This window comes from Mytilus galloprovincialis, chromosome 1 (assembly GCF_965363235.1).
Source record: "Mytilus galloprovincialis chromosome 1, xbMytGall1.hap1.1, whole genome shotgun sequence".
Taxonomy (NCBI): Eukaryota; Metazoa; Mollusca; class Bivalvia; order Mytilida; family Mytilidae; genus Mytilus; species Mytilus galloprovincialis.
In genome coordinates this window covers 77,786,969-77,811,948 of record NC_134838.1, presented here as the reverse complement: position 1 = coordinate 77,811,948, position 24,980 = coordinate 77,786,969, and the positions used below count along the sequence as shown (strand labels likewise).

The 24,980-nt window shown below is 30.1% G+C and overlaps 1 protein-coding gene across 1 annotated transcript in view; it reads left to right on the top strand.

Annotated features, from left to right (window-relative positions):
* The first annotated feature begins 234 nt into the window (after positions 1-234).
* The window catches only part of LOC143051791 (tyrosine-protein kinase SYK-like), a 38,396-nt gene continuing 13,650 nt past the window's right edge, over positions 235-24,980 (top strand). Inside the window, exons 1-5 of the mRNA XM_076225048.1 lie at positions 235-238; positions 3,180-3,353; positions 14,684-14,751; positions 16,679-16,877; positions 24,660-24,791. Of these exons, the coding sequence (XP_076081163.1) occupies positions 235-238; positions 3,180-3,353; positions 14,684-14,751; positions 16,679-16,877; positions 24,660-24,791 (577 nt within the window). The remainder of the gene's footprint in view (positions 239-3,179; positions 3,354-14,683; positions 14,752-16,678; positions 16,878-24,659; positions 24,792-24,980) is intronic.

Here is a 24,980-nt window from a genome sequence, read left to right as displayed (position 1 = left end):
AACAAAGGTTTCATGGTTAATGGACAATTACATTAGTACAATGTTAAGTTTTAATTACCTTCCTATACTGCTTTTAAAGTATGTATAAAGAAATGTTGTATTGTCTTGAGATGATTAGCTGTCAATTTATTTTTAGAAGTTACTATTTTAAACATGCTGATTTAGGAAAATTAATTTTAGCAATGATTATGTACTATGTCATTTTCTATTCTAAGACTGTTATATTGTTTTTAAATGGGTAATAATTATTGCAAATTTCATTGGGATTATGACCAATTGATATCTTGAGGGAAATTTGAAAGAGGTGGTGGGTGAAAAAAGAAATGGGGGGGGGGGTAATTTTTACTCATTACAGATTTTAGAAATTAAAAAAGAAAATTTAAAATATCATTTTGCCAAAAAAAAGGGGGAGGGGTATATTTTATTTTTTTTTGGGGGGGGGGGGGGGTGTTCAAATAGCAACACCATAGTGTATTGCACAAAAGCCAAAAAAATGGGGGTACATTTTTTTAGGGGGGGTAGGCAATTCGCAACAGCATAGTGTATTGCACAAAAGCAAAAAAAATTAATTTATTTAAATTCAAATCATACAACCAATTCTAAGTTCTTTGACTAAAGTTATTCTGTGTCAGAAACCTATTATGCGTCATATATTTAATTACAATCCAAATTCAGACCTGTATCATGTACGAATATTGTGTCCATTTTTGCCCAAACTGTTTAGGGTTTCCTCTGCGGTCGTATCCAGCTTGGCTTGGCGAAGCAATTTATTGTATCAGTTTGACTGTAATAAACGAGACCGTTGAAATTTTCTTTTACATTGTTTTAATTTCATCATGAAATATTTTTAATATTATCAAAATTCACAATTATCAAAGCATCTAGTGTTGCAAAAAAGATATTTTCAAAGGATTTTCAGAATAAAGTTTTTTTCATATACATTGTAGAGGGGGGATAGGACCTTTATCGGGACTCCGGGATCGGGTGTTTTTAAGCTCGGGAATTAGGGATTGACCCTTTCGGGATCCGGCAATCCTTTTTTTCGGATTTCGGGATGTCGGGATTTGCTCCCCTCCTATCCCCCCTCATTGTATATCATTATAATCTTAAAGGAATTTGAATGCAGAATACATTTATGCTGTGTCTCAACTGTACTTTCGTAATAACTTTATTTGTTATATTTTCATATAAAACAAAATTCATATTGAATGTAGAATAAATCTATTCTGTGTCTCAGCCTCACCATACAGATAACTTTACTTCAAAATAAATTAATTTTATATATTATTATAATCATAAATAACATTGAATGTAGAATAAATTTATTCAGTGTCTCAGCCTCACCATATAGATAAATTTACTTCAAAATAAATTTATTTTATATATACTAGTCAACAGAAGAAACGATACACGACTTTGAAATAAAATTTATCAAAAAGTATTAAATATAAAACAAAATGAGATATACTATTTTAAAAAGCTTTCATTTGCAATGTATGCACATTTGATAATGAAAATCAAAACTTGTCGGAAAGTATCTAAATTCCGTGTAAACGATCATAGGGTGCAAATTAGTTTTGCGGAAAGTTGAATAAAAAATAGACAGATAATTTTCTAAGTACAAAATAAAATTTCAAGTTTGTTTAAAAATATTTAATATGCTAATCAAGTTATGTTCATGTTGTAATTAATGGGCTGAAATATTGTTTTTTTCAATTTTTTGAAAAAAAAGTGTTTTTTGAAATCTCAAAAAATGCAAAAAAATGTTTTTTTATTTTCGTCTCAAATCAATGCTTTAGATATGAAAACAACACACAGTAAATTTGGAACCTTTCGGATTAGTTTTAAGATTTTTACCGCTTTTTGAATATCACTTTACACATACTGTCTATGGTAAATCAGTTGATAATGTATACATTTTAACGATTTCTCGTGGTGCCGAACTTTGCTTAACAAAAAAACAAAGAAACTGTATGATTTTTAAATACAAATTGATGGCAAACATTGTCTTTACTTTTAAATGAGAGGTTGGCATCATTAATTGGAACTTCTGTTTTTAAAATTGTCGTTTAATGTAAATTTTGTAAAAAAAAAAAAAAAAAAAAATCGCGAAAAAACGTCACGAAAGCAAAAAAATATTTTTTTTAAACGCATTTATATTTCCATAATGATTAAATATTACTACCTTCAATATTGGTCCAATGAACGGAAAACTTTATCTTTAATTTGAAAAAAAAGTCTTGTATCGTTTCTTTTGTTGACTAGTATATTATTATCATCCAAAATCGCATTGAATCTAGAATAAATTTATTCTGTGTTACAGCCTCACCATACATATAACTTTACTTCGAAATAAATTTATTTTATATATTATAATAATCATGAATGACGTTAAATGTAGAATAAATTTATTCTGTGTCTCAGCTTCACCATACAGATTACTGGACTTTTTCAAAATAAATTTATTTTAAATATCATTATAATCATAAATGACATTGAATGTAGAATAAATTTATTCTATGTTTTTCTCTAACTAATAATAGATATTAAGGCTCTATAGAATAAACTTATTTTATAAATCATCATATACAGAAAGCACAATGCATTGAGAATACATTTATTCTCTTTGTTGCATCATTTACAGAAAGTTCACTTCAAATGGACAGCAAAGTGTATAATTCAATATAAATTAATTTTGAAATGTAACAAATAAATACTAATATATCAGATTGTCTTTGTTTTTTATGATTTTTCTCAAAAACATGAGTTATAGAATAAATTTATCACGTTCTTGTCCAAATTTGACCTCTAATTGCACTTGTCAGAAATAAGAGTGAAAAAAGAGGAAAATTGGTTTTTTCCTTTTTTTATTCTGCTCTCAGTTGTATGTACTTTTTGTACATACCTTCCAATGGTTTTCTGAAAAAGGTTATGTAGGTATATTGAATCAAAGAAATATATTGATGCAAATTAAACAACGGTGCTAAACAGTAACTGTTCTTTTTCAAGCATTGCGGTTTTAAATTTAAAATTGTTAGAAGCTATTAGACAGAAATATTCCGTTATAGTTTTCTTACCTCTAGCATTTATTTTCACAACAACAATGAAAGAAGAAATGGATTTGATACACATACCGCTTAGTTATTTCGTCTAAGCAATATGATACTTCTTTGTTGTAGATAATACTGCAACTGATGCTTTAGTCTCACAAATTTCAAGTGTCACAAAGTCGGCTAATCTAGCAAATGATGGGAATAACAGATCGTGTTTTAAAACACAAGGAGCGAACATACGAATTCAGGTGGACATGAAAGAAATCAGAATTACAAAAGAAATTTATCTTACAGGCAGAGGTATGTTTATAGGTGACCGGTATATGAATTTGACTTTTTAAATCAAATAGAAATCAAAATTTATGAAATTATTAATTGCTAAATATTACTGAGTTGTCATCATATGTTTTTGCGATACAAGATCTAAACATATCATTATACATTACACTGTTTGATAATGAGCATGGAGTTTTCGATTTGACTGGTGTTTTTCAGGAAAAGTATCGTTTGATACTCATTTTAATTATAGCATGCTGAAACACGTTGGACAATGCTAATTCTGGCGTAATAAAGAACTTCAATACATTCAAATGTCTATATTATAATCATTGATAAGCATTATTAACTACGTTTGATATGGTCTTGGCTATAGAAATGCCAAACCCAGAAAAAGCAAAGCAAGCATGATGAGAACATGTAATACTTGATATCTATCCGTGTGTAGTTAAAGGAAAATGACGATAATAAATTAGAATAAATTTATGAAATATAACAGTCAACCACACAGCACTCAATTATCTATTAATCAAGCATGAAAGGTGAAATTAGTAGAAGGGACAACCGTCACGTTTGGCTTTTTCTTGCATGTGAAATGAAAATATACAGGTAATGTATGATGACGCTTGTCAATACGAAAATCTTTCAATTTCGAAAGTTGTTTTTATTAAATCTGAATTGTCCTTCTGTGGCATATCATATGTCAATGAGACTGCAACCAAATACAATAAACACCCGGAAAATCATATAAAGATCATTTGTTAAATACAGTCATTAACATTTAAAATAAATCCTTCATATTCTACCAACCTCTAAATTCTCCGAGTGTACAAACGTGCACGTGACAAACAAATTTAGTAAAACCCATAACTGTTCTGTCATAAACTAGGAAAAGCACAACCACTGGTTCATCATAAAGCCTTAGTCTTTAAACATATTCATCTTTTTCTTTTTCTCTGCCTTTATTAATGGTGGCCAATTTTCAATACTTTAATATATGTTATATTATAATTTTTAAAGTGTTAATAGTATCGTTACCCGATATCATCACATATGTTCTTGTTCTGTTAATAACAACTGTACCTCTTCTGAAAGCTTAATGAAATAGGGCAATTAGATTTCTTTGATGAGATAAAGGAAATTAATGTTTTATATCTAAATGATGCATAAACAATACTGTTTTAGCCAAACACTATTAGTTATTTGGTGTGCTTCTACCCCATATGTACGAGGGGGGGGGGGGGAGTAAATCGGTAAATGGAGTTGCAAACCATATATAAATTTGTCCACCACTGGATTTTTTTTGTGTCTATTTTTTTATACAAAATTCAAATTAAACAATGAAATACAATAACAATAATAAAAGAAGACCTAACGCTATGATGCCCGCATTAATTTCACTGGGCTACAACGGACCCATGAGGTTCACCGTGTGACAGCGTTGAACCAAATAGATCATATCGAATTTACACAACATACGATAAGAATATTTGGTTTAAGTCTTAGTTTGGATGCGATTAATTTTCTTCTATTCTATTAAAAGTATATTTTTTGACGTTTTTAGCGAAAAATGAATAGATTCCGAATTTGCTTAAAAGGTATTTGAGCAATAAATGTCATTCAAAATACAGAAATTGTATTAGTTTGTTCTATTAAGACGTCCGTATTACTTTTTGTAAACAATGTCGTGTTCTAATTAGTACAAACAATGTTTGACACATGCGCACAATCTTATAGTTATTATTTTCGTTATTTTCTTTTTTATCCTAATGAAGTATACATTTCAGCTAATAATATAAACTTTTATTGAAAACAACATAATATCAATTCTGCTATTAGTGTTAAAAGTTATTAAGGGCATACGATATAGTAACAGGTGAGGTAATGACGTTTCTAACGTAAATTGTTATTTTCGCGACGTCAAACGGTGACTTATCGGGAAAAGATACAGTTTTCGGTTGATTTTTATCATTCAAACTGATTTTAATTGAAAAAAAAGTTTATGGACCCCTCTTTTTTAAAATGACATTTGGTTTGATTACGTAAGATGATTATGTATACCAATTTTCATGAAAACGTAAATAGTGCATTTTTTATAAAATTTGATTATTGACAGCAATAAATGACGTTTTTTTTTCCCTACTTTCATGATCATTTGATAAATTTGAGTTATTTGTAAAAATAAAATGTACAAATTTATGCAACATTTACATAACACATAAATTACAAATAATTTAACAAAAAACATATCGTGTTTATCTTTTAAACAAAAAAGTTATGTATTTCTATCGAAAGGAAAAATACGTCCACAAATCCGTATTTTGAGGAAATATCTGAAATTTCAACCTCAATTTATTCAAAAAGTAGCACATGAAGGTATATTTTGTATTACATATTTGAGTTAATCATGTAAAAAATAGCCCATATGCAAATTTTCATCAAAATGTAAATACGGGATCAAAACTGTATCGTATGCCCTTAAGTAGGAAAATCCCAAGTACATAAGTCAGGGGAAGGCAACGGAAACAGCCAAACATTTCTTATATATTTTGATACGCTTCGACCTATAGAAATACTGTGTTTTCCTATTAGAATCAAAATAATTCATTTATGTCATGCTATATGTTCATTGTAAGACGGAAAGGCTTTATATTTGACCATATTTTACACCTCGCTAACGCTCAGTAAATATCGACAATTATAATGCCTACCCATGCCATGTTAAAATGATCATAGAGCATGACATAAAGAAATTATTTCTTAATTGAAATAATTTGTTATATGTTTAAATTATCTTATACATGTATTATGAATATGTATTTATTTGTCTACCAGAGACATTGGAGTTTATTCAATGATTTGCTTTTAATTACATTGTAGCAAAGTGACCATGGTGACATGTTTTTTTAAAAAAAAGATTTAAGCATTTGGTTTTTACAAAAATCTTCAGCTTAATGAACAGAGATGATGAAAAATTATTAAAAATAATATTTGAAACAACCTGATACAAAGTAAATGTAAATGGCTACGCAGACTTAAACATACTAAATATAAATTCGAAAGAATCAATTGGACGAAAGAACCTATAAAAAGTTTGGGCATTTATTTTGGCTATAATAAAGAAAACTGTCAAAAACTTAATAGTCAAAAACAAGCTTATAAAATTGAAAAAAATATAAACTTGTGGTCAAAAACAAAGCTAAGCATGCTAGGAAGAATAACTGTAGTGAAGTCGCTATTACTTCCAAATATAACATATATAGCAAGCAATATGATATATTAACAAAAGATTTTATACAAAACACTAAAACTATGATATATAACTATATCTGGAATGGGAAAAGAGATATGATTTAAAGAGATACTTTGTCACAAAATTGTACTGAAGGAGGATTAAAAATGATTCGTATAGATACGTATATATCAACAATTCAACTCAAATGGATAAAACAATTATTGTTTGAAAAAAATGTTGAACCAACTTGGAAGATAATTCCAAAATATTTTCTGGATATTTGAAGAGATAATTTTTTAATATTCAAGATGAATATAGACAATATAAATATTGTTGAAAAAACATATTATAAAACAAATCCCAGAGTTTTATCTGCAGTTAATAAAGACCTGGATAAAAGCAAAAGAAAAAACTAAACAAAAGGCTACCATGTTTTGGGAAACGAGGAAACAAATAATATGAGGCAATAAATACATTAACATCAACAATAAATGTTTACTGTTTAAAAACTGGATACAAAGCAACATTCTGGTTATAAATGATTTATTAGATAAAGATGGAAATATATCCTCAGACATCATACTAAGTAAACTAAAAAATAAAAAAAACTGGATAGCTGAGCTAACAAAACTGAGGAAAGCTATTACAAAACTGTGGACCAATATCATCAAAAACTCACCATCTAAACATACTCAAGTCAATATAGATATATGAAAAATAACTGTTTAGTGTCTTTAAATATCAGCTGTATTTGTACGAGGCTAGGAAACAAGGTGTATGCGAGCTTTTAGCGAGCTATTACACCTGTTTCGAGCCGAGTACAAATACAGTTTATATTTAAAGACACGAAACATTTATTGTCTTTATCCTGCAATTAATTCTGTATATTATTTGTGTTTTGAAAGACACAAAACACATGTTTTGCATTTATTTTGGATTTGATATCCCTTGAGGCCCGTGTAGTAATACGATACATTAATCACACATTCAACTGAAGAAGGGTTCGCAAAAAAAGAATCTCGAATGGTCAACAATAATACATCGCTCAAGGTGATTAGTTATCTATTTTAACATAAAAACTAATTTCAACAGTAAAAACAAATAACAAAACATTGTCCAATTCAAAACAGTGTACGAGTTGTCCTACGCTTCAGACTCGGCATTCATTAAACATGCATGCTGAAATTGACATGGGTTGGTTTTGTTACACAATCATACACATTCAAGTTTTAAAATCGGTAAATGTCATCGTAGCAAACTTTAAAGACTGCTGTTTATGTGTGTATGTTATCAGAAAATTAGTGTGATTCTTATTGCTCTAAAGAAATGTTTGAAAACAAACTGAACGTATAAAAGTAATCGTTAATTCGCAATTGATACGTAATTGGAATACAATACACATTTTTAGGTCACGCAGGTTCATACAATACTCAGTCCGTCAGTGGGCGGAGCTTTTAAGCGATATCTGTATAGTATACAGATACAGCATAGCGATATATGTAGGGCTGTATATGTATAGTAGAACACCCAATTGCAGGATAAAAAAGAAAATATTAACATCATCAACGAAAAACCTATTGAATTAAATAACCATGTCATTTATAATTTCTTACTTGAAACAAGGGAAATGCAAACACCGTTTTCTAAAATGGAAATCATATTTTACACTAGAAAATACTAATCTAGCATATGAAACATTAAACTTCATTTTTACATTTTTAGATGATGATAGATATAAAATATTTATATGGAAACTACTTCATTATATACCTCCCTGTACTAAATTATTAAAACAATGGCATATAACAGAAACAGATACTTTCTTACTCTGTAAACAAATAGAGAATTATGAACATTTCTTTCTCAAACTTTTCTGGAAAAAAGTACAACAAATTCTTGAGAAATGAAATATTGGAAAACATGTAATTAATCTGAAAAGCATAGTAATATAACAACAGCTTTTGGATATACAATACATGGTTAAGAGTACTATGAACTCAATTTACCTTTAACTATTATCAGTTACACCATATACTATACAGTATACTATATGTCTGACAAATGAAAAAAAGATATACAACCATTCAAAATATTAATACAAGAGATCAGAGATTTTATTGAAATAAGAAACTTTTTAGGGTATAAAATTTGCAGACTATTAAAGCAATTTAATGAACTGAATGTACTGTAATGTTCTTCAAACATTGCACATATATGACTACCTGTTTATGTATATAAACGTAAATTGTTTATCAATTGTGATTAGAGAATTGACTGTACAACCGTCAACAGTAGTTTTATAATTGTTGTGTCATCATGGTTATTATTTGTACTATATTATTCGTCCATTTTTGTTGTTGTTTATTGTTATTCAAGATAAATGAATCTAGTATAAAATAAGAAAACATAGAAAATGAAAATTACCTTCAACTGAATGATCTGATAAACAGCCGATTTTACTGTAGATATATTTTGTAAAACACATTTGAATTTCAAACAAATATTCACAACAGAAAAAGATAACTGCATATTTGTAATCCTTTCAAAACAAATGTTTTGGAAAATTTCCTTAAATAATGCACTAGTGCAAAAGGTTTGTATACTAATATAATCAACCATAATAAAAGGTCTATACTAATGATAACGAGGCCGGGATAACGTACCAGAATTTGATGGATCTATTAAAAAATGTAAATATGTTAATAAAACTTAGTTTTAAATAAGAAAAACAAAGTAAATGATTGTGGTTCTCTTGTTTGATTTGCATTTTTCATGTCGGGAACTTTAATTGCTTATATTATAGTGTGAATTGTGTTTATTATTAAAGAACAAACGGTAACCTATGGTTGAACGGTATTTTGTCTCTGGTTTATATTTGTCACGTTGGGAATCGTACTACATCTTCTTATCTCTATGTATTTTGATTCAATTGGAAGCAAAATGTTCATTTAAGTTTAACGACCCTATCTCGAATTCGCTGTTTCAAAATAAACGCTAAGTTACGATTTGTCACTGCATCATTACATTAATTTGTAATAAAACAAATAATGTTAGGCAGTTGTACAAGAATAAGAAATGATATATAGACAGCGGCATAATTTGCAAAATGTAAAAGATCACCAGCATTATTTCTTATTGATTCGGATAAGAAATTTTAACACAAAGAAAGAATATCAGATTATTACATTGCATTTTTCATATCGCATGTATTATCATCCCTAGGTTCAATATCAGCCCAAGAGCCGCATGGCTCGAGGGCTGAAATTGACCGAGGGCTGATAATACATGCGATATGAAAAAGGACATGTTATGATCTTTTTATCATATGCTTCAACCATGGAGAAAAATAACAGATTCATATATTGATCCTTTTACGTGGTTCCCAAATAGAAGTTCAGAGAGTGAAAAGTTCACGGACGTCGGATCCCAAATTTAGTACATTCGATATGAAATCTTTCTATCAGATGCCTCAACAAAAAAAAACATTTTAAAATGGACGAAACGACAAAAGAAACGATTCAAAAATATACATAATGAACACTGCTTGAAAAGGTAAACTTTTTTAACGTAACTTTCTAATTTATGTTTGAAACTTTTAAAAAACGCATTTATTTAATAATTTGATTTTTTTTTTTTTATTATTATCTTACAAAAATTTTCTTTCAGTATCCAAATAATTGTTTCGTTAATAAAATTGAGATTGTACACTACTTTGTAAGTGTTTTTAGTGAAAATTTAGCATTGAGGTATATATTCCGGAATTTGCCGAGTATCACCGGAATGCCATGCGATAACGTTACGGAAAGGCACGTGATAACACTCGAAGCATGTGATAAACTTTTCATATCAGCCCGCTAAGCACCAATTCGAAAAATATGTAATTTACGTTGATTTAATGCTTTTATCATACAGTAAAAATTATATGTTATTTAGTCTTAAGTATAGGATAATATTAAATATACAATGTTTATTTTATTTTGGAAAATATTCCTAGTGACGTTCAATAATCATGATAATCTATAATAAAAAAAGCTACGTATCAATATCAATCTTGTTCATGTTAAAAGCATATATTATGTTTCCAGTGAACAGTCCGTTTAAAGGCATGGCACATACAATTTACGCTTCGAACTCTAGTCGTGACCCGGAAAAAGGAAATGTTTTATATCGAGGACTACATTTGCCAAACAATATCATCACTAATTCCGCCTTTAGATACTTGACATATATGCCATCTATAAAAGGTGGATTTGTGGAACTCGAAATTTGTGAAATTGGAATCGTTGGTGAGTACATGTATTTAATTCGAAACGGAGTTTATAAATCTCAAATGATTAAAATGAATTAGGTAGAAATAACATACCGATAAATATTTGCCAAACAAAAATGTTCACATATACAAGGTTAGTATCTACTAGCATTAATTCCGTTATAATTGATAACTAGTCATGATACTTGGAGATGATACAACTAAATTATATACTAGAGGTTCATAACATGTAAAAACTTCAGTAGTATAGGAAAATCAGGAAAATAGGACATGATAGTGACTACGATTAAATGACATTAATTTTAAGACACCGGTAACACTTTTTGATATTTCATTCTTAGACTTTACAAAAATAATCAAATATGTAGGTTAAAATATAAGTGAGAAAAATTGGATTTTTTTGTATATATTTATAAATTCTACTCTATGAATTTGATAAACAATAGAAACAATAAGATACTGCACTATCCCATGAAAAGCCGTAATCTATAATTTAACCAATATGTTATATACATTAAAGCTTTACTAAATAGTCTTTTCAATCAAAAATACAGTTTATCAAAATATAAAGGTAATCCTAATAAAAATAAAGGACTATGATTTTTTTTCTAGTAGTTTTACCGGCACTTATTAATCTAAACGTAATTATGCTTTTTGTAGTTGGATTTGTCTTCATCTAAATGTGGTGTCTTATTATGCAAAATTTAAAGAAAAACAACAAAATAATGATGTCATATAAAACCATTGTATATCGGAGTATTTTGTTTAAAGGTTGTCCGTCTAAAAAGTATGGTAAACTCTGTGAAAAGTCATGTCCAGAAAAATGTTATGGACCGTGCGACCTTGAAACCGGATGCTGCATATCTGGCTGTTCAAATGGTTGGATTGGTGAAAAATGTGTAGAGGGTATCGAATATCAAATATATTACTTTTTATATCAACTTATGCAACCATTTGACAAGTTGATAACTAAAATACAAAAGATGTTAAGGTTAACTGAAGTTAGTCAATGTCACAAGAAGGGAGATAATCTTTATAAGTTCGTAGATAGGAGAACAATGATATTGTGATCACTACATTAACCAAATTTAACATAATTATTGATATGGCAAAAGTAAAAAACAAATAATTAACATTTGTCTTTTACATGTATCTTACTCAGACGATGCAACTTTATATTATCTCACACAGACGATGCACCTTTATATTATCCCACTCAGACGATGCACCTTTATATTATCTCATTCAGACGATGTCCCTATATACCATGTATATTCATATCCAGTTGAAATGTTTCTGTTCCCTAGATCACTCAAGGAACTGGTACATAAGGAGATACCATTAATATGTATATATATCAGAAAATAAATAGCACAGATGACTAACATATTGTAATTTCACTAATACCTTGATTTTACAGCTTGCAGTTCTGGTTTTTATGGAAAGGAGTGTCTTCTAAATTGTTCAACAAATTGTCTAACGCCATCCTGTGATCATACGACTGGGAAATGCACTGGTGGATGTATTAGAGGGTGGAAAGGATTCGATTGTACACAAGGTGGGAAAATAGCTTATGTATAATTTTGTATATAGAACTATACATCTAGATATTTAGAATATAAATGTTATGGTCATTTTCATAAATTTATTGTTTGTAAAAGTATAACTTTTCAAATTTCGAGAATTTTCTTACCCCAGGCATAGATTACCTTAACCGTGTTTTGCAATTTTTTTATTTAGGGTTGTCAAAGCTCTTCAACTTTCTACTTGTTTAACTATTTTTATCTAAGTGTAACTGATGAGTCTTATGTAGACGGAACGCACCGTCTAGCGTATCACATTATAAGCCTGGTACCTTCGATAACTAATCTTACAAATTTAACACATTGTTATTGTAAAGAAAATATGTTCATGATTGATTAATGACAAAACGATAATAGTAATATGCTTTTAACCATTGATTATACATACGACCTTTTTAAATCCCAAAATGTGTATAGTATCATTAGTAATTAGAATCGAAAGATGAATATCAAATTTGGCATTAATCTACATATCATAATTGTTTAATCTCAGAATATGTTTCAGTAAAATCTGATAACCAGGAAGAATCTAATGTAGCAGGTGGAATCATAGGTGCTATCATTGTAGTTATTTTAATAATCATAGCAGTGTTTGTTATTTATAAGTAAGTTCATTATTCATGGAAAGTTCCATTTTTAAAACAGAATTGCTTTGGATACTTATTTTACCCCTCTTCAAGGAAACCTGCCCATTTGTGAAATATAAATCAAAATAATTGTAAAGTCAAGGTAATGTGCATTGCAAATATACATACATATTATATTATCACTCGGCCAACTGTTCTAAGTCGAATAATTTTTCATAACAAGCAAACAAAAGCAAGAATATGTTTTAGATGAACAAAAAACAACATATCATTGCGGTTGGCTCTTGTAACTGACAATTTTACATAATACCTTACGATTCATATTGTTGAAGTTTGAGTATGCAGTATCAGCAGTCTAGTTGCTCAGTGCTTCGGTCATGGAATGAAAACATGGACTATTACCGATGTTTGTTTATAAAATTTGCAATAATGATAAGTTTTATTACATCATACATGTCATATGACAATAAGTATGACAAGAAGTAATGCCTGATGCATAGCTGTGATTAGTTTTCCAATTCTGATTATACTGTTGGTTCTGTATCAGCTTTTAAACGTGTTTCTTTTTCAGGTTTTAGACATAAGACCTAAATAAATTTTACTGGTTACATTATTTTGTTAATTTCATATCATGAGCAGAAAATATAATCACTACTATTATTTTTATTAAACATTTATATATACACTTAAGGAGGCTCGGTGGCCGATTGATCTAGGAAGTCGAACTGCTTTTGACTAGATTTTCTTAAATAAGTATTTCAAACGAACAATTCAAACAATAGAATAACTTTAAAATTTCAGCGTAACTCAAATATATCAGAATTACCACAATATCAAACTTTTTAGGAAAAATAGTGTTGTGCTTAAATTATGCATAAACATGTTGAAATGTGATATTATGTATTGGCAGACGCAGATCAAACTCAACAAGAGACAAATATTCAAACAAATCAAAATCAAGTCAGAAGACTACATTTCGTAAGTTTAAGTAACGATTTCAGATATATATTACAAAATTATTTTCTCTTTTCACAAACTACAAAGAAATATATTCAAAAAGTAAAATAATATGCAAAATGTACACAGTAAAATAGCTGTAATCATATTTATTTGTCAATTCATATTTTGATTCATATATTGTTCTGAAATATGATACCATAAGTATTTAGTCTGGCAATAAGTATGTACCTTGTTAGTGTAGTGCCTGTTAGTTCTTACTTAATTCATTTTTGACTTTTTATAACCCACAGAGCATGACATTTTTTTGTTCATCTTTATTGAGGAATAATCATATATTTGGTTTATAATTCTAATAAAGTTTGGTTGTCGACAAGCACTACTTTATATTTGACGTTATATTATTTGTTTAAATTTCATCAGATATTAGCTGTTCATCAGTATCTAAAAACTCTCTTTTCTAACTGAAAACGAGCAGTATGGCAACTAATTTAATATATCAGTTATCCTGTTATTTTTGTAAACTGCCAGTATTTTTACCACTAGTATCAATTCGATTTTGTTCAAAAGTTAATTCCAGATTTTGACTCACTTAGTTTGCTTCATTCTTCATTCCTTTTGTCAATTTTGTTATGACTTGATGATATTAGAAAGACAATATACAAAACAACTGAAACATTAGCTAAACAACAGTCATGTGAATGTTAAAATATTATTAATAGATGAGAAAAGTGAGCCTACTAATGGAGACGAATATGCATATGCTGTCATTACATCAGATGCAGATGAGGTAACTAATCACCTTAAAGACACAGGCGAAATAAAACAAATAGCTGAACATGATGATATGTATCACGCAGTAACCAATTTCATTATTTTTCATAGTGTTTTTTAGCTTAATTCTGGATTATCTCAACGATCACGTTTTAGGAATTCGAGATTTTCGCAAATAAATTAATTAAGAGTCATCAAATAGGGAAATTCGCAATTCATCTTAATTTGTTGGGGAAATTTAGGTGTATTCCACAAATTTCCTATTTTACGGGAGGTAAACATATTTCAGAAAAAAATCAGACTTAAAAACATATAGCATTGGAATAGTAAGGTTACACTGATTTGCATTGGAAAGATACTTGACCTTTCTTTCTTTTAATAAACAAAAAACATACAATTAAAGTAGTAACATTGTTTTTATTTGTCATTTTCTTAAACTGAAATGTCTTTAAATAGTTGTTTACTTATAAAATCCTGGGTGGAAAATAAATTGTTTAAAGATGTTGTTCAAATGTTGTATTTCTATATCAGTATTGTTGTCCCCCGCGTAATGCGTTGCGGGGTACTTGGAAATACAGGGCGTCCGTCCATCTACCCGTCTGTATTGTGTACGTCAATCTGTCCGTCTTTCCGTCTGTCCATTCGTCCGTCCTTTAGTCCATCGTCCGTCCGTTAGTCCGTCGTCCGTCTTTTTTTTAAAGCTCTCAGGGGTACAATTCTTGCCAGATTTAAAAAAAACCTTATACTTTATCTCGGACAAGTTTTATAATGATGGGCGATCGACTTTTTTTATGGCCCTGCAACGAAGTTTTCTGTGCCATATAGTTTTACCCTTGTCCGTAAACCTGTAATTCCGAAATCCCGTCATTCCGATATTCTGCAATAAACCATTATACGGATTTTTTTCTAAACGCCTTCAGATATTGGGCTAATTTTAGTATGTTAGTTAACCATGATGAGTTACAGATCGAGTTTAAGTTTAGTTCTGCTCCGTAAATTTGTGCCGAAATTACCGGCTTTGGACTTTGATAAATTGTTCAAAATCACCGTTATACGGATTTTTTCTAAACGCTTTCAGATATTGGGATGATTTTTGGCATGTGAGTTAACCAAGATGAGTTACAGATCAAGTTTAAGTTTTGTTCTGCTCGACTAATTTTTGCCGAAATTACGGGCTATGGACTTTGATAAATTTTTGAAAATCACAATTGTACGGACCTTTTTTCAAAATGCTTTCAGATATTGGGCTGATTTTCGGTATGTAGGCTAACCATAATGAGTTAAATATCATATTGTAGATTTTTCAACTTTTTCAAACGGTGTCGTTCATGTCGCTAGACACATCTAGTTTTAAAATGTTATGCCCTTGGAAATATAACATTTATGGAAAATGGCCTCGTTAGCGCTCTCGCGGGTACAATTCTTGCCAAATTTTATAAAACTTATACTATAGGTTAATATCAGCATTATCTAGAACAAGTTCTAATATGGTGGAATATCGACATTTTTTAAAAGAGATATGACCCTTGAGTATATTAAATGTATGACAAATGGCATCGTTTGTGCTCCCATTGGTACAAATCTTGCCATAATTTTATAAAATTTCTACTATAGGTTTACATCAGCAATATATTTGTATCTCGGACAAGTTATATAATGGTAAAAGATCGACTTTTTTTAAAGAGATTTGCCCCTTGGAAATATAAAATAAATACAACGCGGGGGACATTGGAACTCTGTTCTTTTATCAAATTCCACAATGCATACTTAATGATCAATGATCATCATAACATATGTCAAAGTGTTAACAAATACCGTTATGTTTTGTTTAAGATATTTGCAACATCTAACAAGACTGATAAGTATGATAAGAGTCAGTTTATGCTTTAAAAAAATTTCAGATGGTCTTGCAGAACATATACAAACTTTTACTTTAATTTTAGACTTCTCCTACTGCTAATAGCTTGCACTCTAGGTCTAACAGTAATCAAGATCGATCTTTGTCCCTTTCTCCTCATGGAGAGTCAGCACCACAACCTTCTCCTTCACGGACTACATCCGGTATCAAAGGAAGATCCCCACCTCCACTACCTACTGGTGCAGAAAGGGCAAATTGGACAGGTGGAAACTGGGAACAACCAGGTACAGCTATTTAGTAGCTAACGAATTTATACTATATATGATAAAAAAAATTATTTCAAGATCTGTTATTTTAGAAATGGTTTATATAAAGAATTATTCTTTTATCATATGTTTATATTTATAATACTAATTTTGAAATGCAAAATGCAAAGTGTTGTATTATTGAACAACCGATAAGTATTGTTTTATGCGAACACATACAAATAAGTGTATTCTGACAAAATAATGGTATTTTTTTTGGCCACAATTTATAGAACAAATCTATTTTGTTATGAAATTTTAAAATATTCAAATCGTGTAACATGTGTAACAATAATATAAACCAACTGAAGTCAAAAATACATTTGTGAGTAGGGAATAGTTTATTAAAATGATAAACAGTTCACAGTTAAGGAATAGGGTAAAATCATACAAACCATATTATTATATCTTACATTAAATAGACATTATTTGACTGGCCAATAAGGAAAAACGTGTCATAATTTAAGTTCGATGTTTTTCAACCCAAAAAATAGCACGAGTAGCGCATAATCATCGATCAACCCTGTCATTCAAGGTGTAAATTCCCTTTAATGTAAGACGTCTCTTAACTCAAATGCACAAATACAAATATGACAACGGCCAGGTCAGAAGTCCATTAAGGGACGAAGAAACAAGATCAAGCTAGGCTTAGAAACTCATTTTGTGTCAAGGATATCTCTTGTTAACGGCTTTTTTACAGATTCATCTATACTTTAAAGAAAGAGTCTTCAATTTGTTAAAATTTTCAATATTTATCAATTATCTAGACAGTAAGTTTGAAAGTTTACATAACAGCTAATGTCGAAAAACTTTTTCTTTCACGAAAATGTATTATTTGTTTATAGCATTCAAATACAGAACAGAAATAGAAAGTTTATACATTGTTTTGTAACCCTTTTGTTGAATGATTTTTATATTAAGAATAAACCAAAACATAAAGGAAGTACAGACATTCATATTTGAACTTTTCTGTTCTCAGTCCAGATGAGTTGTATCCATATTGATGAAATGCATTATTTCTCCTTCAAATACTTAATCAGTGCTAATGTAGTTCATTTTGTTAAGCAATAATAAAAAACTTTGGAAATCTTGCATTTAAACCATTCTTGCAATTTTAAAAATCATCAGTGTTCTGGTAATTGATACTAATATTCAAACGAGATAATAATTAAAAGTTCAACTCAGAAAGGCTGTGGTATTTATCAAAATAGCAACAAAACACGGAACATGAACTTTAATTTGTTTTGCTATCGTAGATTACAAATTATGGTACAGAGTTATTTTATAGTGCGGTGACAGAATAGGAAAAAGTCGACTATTGAAAGATTCAAATTTCACTTCATGGTACACGGCAAAAAAAAATGGCACAGTTCTAGAAAAATGATTTTACTTGAATTCGTCAAAAAGTCGTATGGTGCAGGTTTTTTTTGTTTAAGCTTTAAGTCAGCAATTTTGACTTCAAATGCAAATCATTAGTGGCTTGAAGTTTTGCTATTAATTCAAAAGCTGCCCTCGAATATCTTTCGGTTTTTGATTTACTCAAACATCAGACATAATGATGTATGCAAATTATGAAGATAAAAACTATTGTTAACGGAAACATTTTGTGTTTTACCTGATTCCAACATTATAGAATGAAGCTCTGATGAATGGATTATATCGTACATGTATCTACTATAAAGTAATACAACTGCAATTTTTCTTTTCATGTACAAATGTTTTTATGAGGTAAGATAGTTTAAAACGATATTTTTTAAACTTTCAAAAATCTCTGCTTTTCAATCATTATCTTTAAAAATTCCGGATAGTTGTGTCCCGTCCTTGATTGGACTGAATGCATAGTTTTCCTGTAAGTTGATATCACTTGTTTTTGTTGATGTTTTATTGTTTCGTTGAATTATTTGGGTGTCCGTAATTCTTTTTTAAGGTTGTGTTGATATGATTTTATTTATATAAGAGGCAAAATAAGTTTTTAAGTTGATTATTTAAGAAAGAGGGATTCGACAAAACCCACCAAAGATAACAAAACTAGAAAGTCCGTTGAAACTTGGTTTTAATATTTCAAAGAAACAAACATTCATTTTAAACCCTTAAATAGTGTAATTTTCTTAAATGTGGAAGTGGAATAATGGATTTTGTTTACCACTTACAGTAAATTTATGTATTTGGCCACAGTTGATCGTTGTAATGATGATGTTTACCAGAAATTGCGCGGATGATTATGACTTTACTTCATTCATAGATGTACATCTATAGTTCATTCTTTTCGCTTGAAAATTGTTTATAATAAAAGTGGATACGAATGATGGATAATTCTACATAACATAGTAGTATTAACAGTTCGCACTGCTCTTTTACCCACACAGTCAGTCAGTCAGTAATTACATTTCCCATGTTGCTTGTGAAAATGAAAACTACAGAAACTAGAATTTTTGCTTCATGTCTTGACCTTTTCTTTGATATTGAGACAGATTGACGACTACAAACAAAAATCTTTGACAAACTTTATAGGGAGATTTTAACTGATCAATTGTCAATTTCCCCATGTTAAAATGTATGTGTGAGCCAGGGCCCGTATTGCTTGCCGTACTTTGACCTATAATTATTTACCTTTTAACCTATTGACACTTGGATGGATAGTTAAATCATTGTTATTCACTAAAAAGCCGTATTAGCTCATGAATACAGGAAATTCATTTATCATACGCCTGAACTCCTCTGCGCCATCGCTAAATGTGCACATATTTCAAATGATACCTTATGCTCCTTCATGTTGAGTCAATACAGACTTCATGAACAGGAGTGTAGCCCTAACTACTTAAAACAGGTCGCAGACTCTAAAGGAATATTCAAACATATGAGTCGACGGTAATATCAAAACGGCTTGGTAAAAGTCGAAGAACGAGGTAAATGACAAACACAATTCTGCAAAACTCTACATAGACCACCAAAGATCAAAACGAAACATACTGAAAACCAGAGGTTATCTAGTGTGACCCTGGAAGGTTTAGCAGATTCTTTATCGATTGTGACACCTTAGTTTCGAACGTGGAAATTAAATTTGGTGACATGAATTTAATTATGAAGAAGATCTGGCGACTGAAATAGACACAAACTAAGTTGTTATATCACCATATCACGAATAATGTTACCTTTAAGTTCATTCGAGACCCAACTGCAAGCAACATCTTTTTATGGTTTAAAATGTTTAGATACCAAGTATCAGATCAGATCTGACAATTTGCAATTGTTTTGTGTTCAATTCCTGTTTGTAACATATTAATACTTTTGATTTGCATTTCACGGGTTAAATGTTGTTGACACAACTGAACTTAACTCTTTTTGAAATTTATTGATTCCACTAGCTTTGTTTAAAAACATAAACATCGGCAAACCTCTGATGTTTCTTTGAGACATACAGACAAAATAACTGACGGCTCAAGTCAAGAAATCAAAATATGACTATCAACGGTTGTGCTATGTGTACTATTGTTTGTCTCTGGTTGATTTCCTTTATTTTGGCCATGGCGTTGTCAGTTTATTTTCGACCTATGACTTTTCATGTCCCTCTAGTATCTTTCGACATTCTTTCATATGGTTGCATCTATTGTAAAAGAACCTACAACCAAGACAAGGAATTTCTTTTTCTAAAACAGAACATTTAAGTAAAGGCTGTTTAATTCTAATTTGTCATACAGCCACTAAAAACCTTGACGGGGATTCAAATTGTATTCTGAAGAACACTCATGGAATGTTTTTACCATCAGCAATGCGATATAAAGGCTACCCCTAGTTCAGATATCAAATCAATTATACAAAACCGACTTTAGAGCATAACGACCTCGACAATCAGAAACATTCCGCAGACTACAGTAATTTGATCATGGCTAGTGTATACTGTCGATGCGGCTCAGAGATGGGTTTTTTTTACTTTTGCATGTTTTGTTTGAAGATATTTTGAGTTGCAAGCAGCATAGTCATGAAGTTTCTTTCAATACGGGGGTCTTTTGACACTTGTCCTAGAGGTGCACTGATGTTTCAGTTGTTTTATGTGCCCCATTTATAGATTGATATGGCCAAAATGTATTTTGCAATGACTTAATGTTTGAAATTGATGTCCAATGATGCTGTATAAAAGCTCGCTATATGTGGTACACAAACATTTAAACACCACTCTATTGCAATGCACAACACGTTAAATGTCCGAAGTTTTACATTCATATTCGCAATATTATTATAGGATTCGTGGCTTAAAGACCAAACAGCCTATTCATTTCTACCAGTGATTTTTCCTTAAAATTTTGTGTGAAGGTATTTCATGATTTGAGGCACAAAATATGATGAAAAAAATTGGGGGTCACCGACTTAGTTTTGTCACTATAGCATCCTCAGTTTCGTGTTTTCCCGAATATTAAAATAATATTTGCTTGTTATCTAAAGTCTCAAAAAATCCTTTATATCACATCTACAAGCTTAATTCTTATTTCACGTTAAACAGTAGATTGGTCTCTATCAATTACAAGTTAAAGAGTTAAAAACTCATATTGTTTTGATCTTTAAAAATATGCTTTATTTCATTCCCGCCAAAAATAAAATTGAAAAATGAAAAACGTTTCCAGTATTAAAAAATATCTACCAGTGATTTCTTCATAAAAAATTCAAGAAGGTAAGTACCATGTGTACTCTTGAAAATAAAACAAAAAAAGTGTATGTCACCGACCTTTCAAAAAAGTTATGAGTAATGTACATGTTTTTTTCTCTTTCGTTTTTTAAGAAAAGAAGTGTCTTTCTTCAGAAATTGCATCTGACGTCATAGAACATATTTTCCTTGCTGGCGCACTATCTGAGAAAAAAACCCCGCAAATTGGACGTTTAAAACCCACAATTAAATTTCCAAGAATTTAACAACTATATTCACCTACTTTTTTATCCGGTAATACAAGAGATTAAATGAATGTATCAGTACCAGATATAATGATGTTGTTGCCACACAATATTAACCTTCATAAACACCATCCGTCGGAATGGAAAATAGTTTGAAATAACCTTTCATGCCGCTTCTGTTAGGAAAGTCTGTTTTTGTCCTCTGCCCCTCATTAGAAAAAATATTGAAAAGAAAAAAAAAGAAAAGAAAGATGGCACTGGCTAACTTACAGAGTATTTGACTATACCAGATTAGATGTGTGGTTTTTTTTCGCGTCAATTTCAGAAGTTTGCCGTAACGAACTCATTCGCTAAGGTTGACAGACGGACATACAAAAGCATGGACGGACTTCTTTATACCATTATTTCCCCGACTAAGACGAACGTTTAAAAATCATTCCATCAAGTTTATGGATTCATTATTTCTGAATTATATTTAAGATATAAGGAAATTAAAATTATAGGTATAATATATGAATTAAAGTTTTTGATTCTAAATCGTTATACATCTATCATAAAATACAATCCCAGTTATAACTACCTCACGTGTTTTGAATAAACGATACAGTAAATATGTATAAAATACAAAAAAAAAATTCAATTCAAAAATTGATTTAGAAATAACTTTCCGTTTAAAACTACAAAGTAAGATTTCTCCAACAGGATAACATATGAAATTAAAAGTAGAAGGATCATATCATAAGGAACATGTGTACTAAGTTTTAAGTTGAAAGGACTTCAACTTCATCAAAAACTACCTTGACCAAAAACTTTAACCTGAAGCGGGACAGACGGAAGAACGAACGGACGCACAGACCAGAAAACATAATGACCATAAACGGGGCATAAAGATAACTAACACCTATCTAATTAACCTGTACACAATCGGCGCAAACAAATAATAAAACCTATGCAAGTTAAAGAATAAAAAAACAAATTAAATGCAGATCGGCGCAAATGAAAAAATTTGAGATAAAAAAATATTTTTTATTATATTTATTAGAACGAAGGTTACATATAGTGTAGTATCTTTTGTGTCCATTTGTGTTAAATTTCCACAAGATATTAGCGCGACGCTTAATTCCTCTTTTCTTGGGAGACGTATTTTTAAGCGTACACCATGTTGGAATCCGTGAAAAACGCGAAAAAGGACGTTATAGTTTGACTTTTTTTCATTGCTAGAAACAACATCATAGAGCTTTTATGTCACTACCAAGTTGCGTTATTTGATGCGCATAAACAATAGGCTGTTTGGTCTTTAAGAATTGTGTCGTGATCTTTAACCACTGTGGACCAATACTGACATTCGAGGTTTGCTAAACCTTCCACTTACGAACATATGTATTCTAGCCAGGGGTCAGAAAGTCGTAATAACGTTCCCACATTACAAAAGTGTTTTGAGGTCTGAATTACTGATTAAAGTTACGTATATGTAGTGATATGTTAATCTATCCTGCATAGAAGAAACAATATTATCTTGCGTAACTTAGTTTGGGATTGAAAACCCGAAACTTTATCCATTCCCAAACGAATAAAAGACTCTTCTATCAAAAAACATATCCTTTTAAAGTTGTTAGTTTATCTTAAAATGATTTATAACCCTATTAATACAAATTTATTTTATAGAAATCGTCATGACATTGTAAAAACTCAATTATAAGTATGTATTGAAATAGTTTTTGGTGCATGTACCAAATTCATCGTATAAGGCCAACAACTTAGGGTTTCACTTTCATTGATGTATACTAAACGGTTATATCAATAAATACATATTTGTTCATAATTTTTTATAAATTTTGTAAAGGTTTGACGGAATTTGTTCTAATTACTCGACAAAATACATAATTTTAAACTGCAAACTACCCCCCTTTTTATATAGTCACATACGTATGTTTGGAAATTATGTTTAATGATGGGTTTCCACTATTTTTTTATGAAAAATTGAAAAAGGAAGAAAATAGATTCAAGTTTTCAATCATACTACTGTAAAAGGTGTATTTAAATTGGATTTAGATATTCCATTTTGTTTTTCCTTTGATCAAGATTTTTGAAAAACTGCACCATATTTTCTTTTGACGACCAGAAGAATCTCAAAGTACACATATCTCCGAATCCAATGATATATGGTATAGCCGTATACATTGTTCACGATTAAAATTTCATAATTCCGACTTTGGTCACCGGCCTATTATACTAAACGATACGTCAGGTTAGTTCAGGCGTACGATAAATGAATTTAATGTAATCATGAACTAATACGGCTTTTTAGTGAAAAACAATGATTTAACTCTCCATCCAAGTGTCAATAGGTAAAAAGGTAAATAATTATAGGTCAAAGTACGGCCAGCAATACGGGGTCCTGGCTCACACATACATTTTAACACCAAGCCAATGAACGGCCTTAACATGTCTATCCTAAAACAATTCAAACATAAAAAAATCAACGGTATAATCTATATAAAAACGGAAAGCGTGAAATACCAATCAATCTCACCAACAAACAACAATATCTGTACAAAAGTGTCCTGAATTAAAACAGGTGCATACAAATGCATCGGGTTTAAACGTTTTAAAGCGCCATTGTAGTGCAGCAATTTTTTAGATTTACCTCACACTAGTTTCATTTACGACAGATTCCTAAATTAAGCTATAAGATCCACACTATGATATAATGTAAAACAGCTACTTGCAAAATGTAGCTTTGATTAATATTATATTTAAAAAAATTGACATTGAGCATAAAGACATATTGTGATTTCTTGGAATCATTTTTATGTACTTGATGTTTTCAATTATGAATCATAATGCAATCATTTAAAGTTATGTGTTCTTTTGTAGATGATCAACATTATAGAACAATTGAAATTGATATGGAAAGTTCACAATTAGAAAATATTTATGATAACCTCCCGAGAACCGCGAAGACTTTTAGCATTAGACAATCGCAGCTTGAACTGGACGAAGAACTTGGTAATAATTATGAAACCATGGAAGACAATAAGACGAAGTTAAAGAATTATATTAAACAATAATCTTACATTTGTTTGCTTGATTTTGGCTTCAGTAACGACTAGTGCCAAATATTATCAAATTGAGACAAAAATAAAGGTGTATGCGCTACAAAGGCTACAATTTGTTAAAGAAAGATACGTTACATTT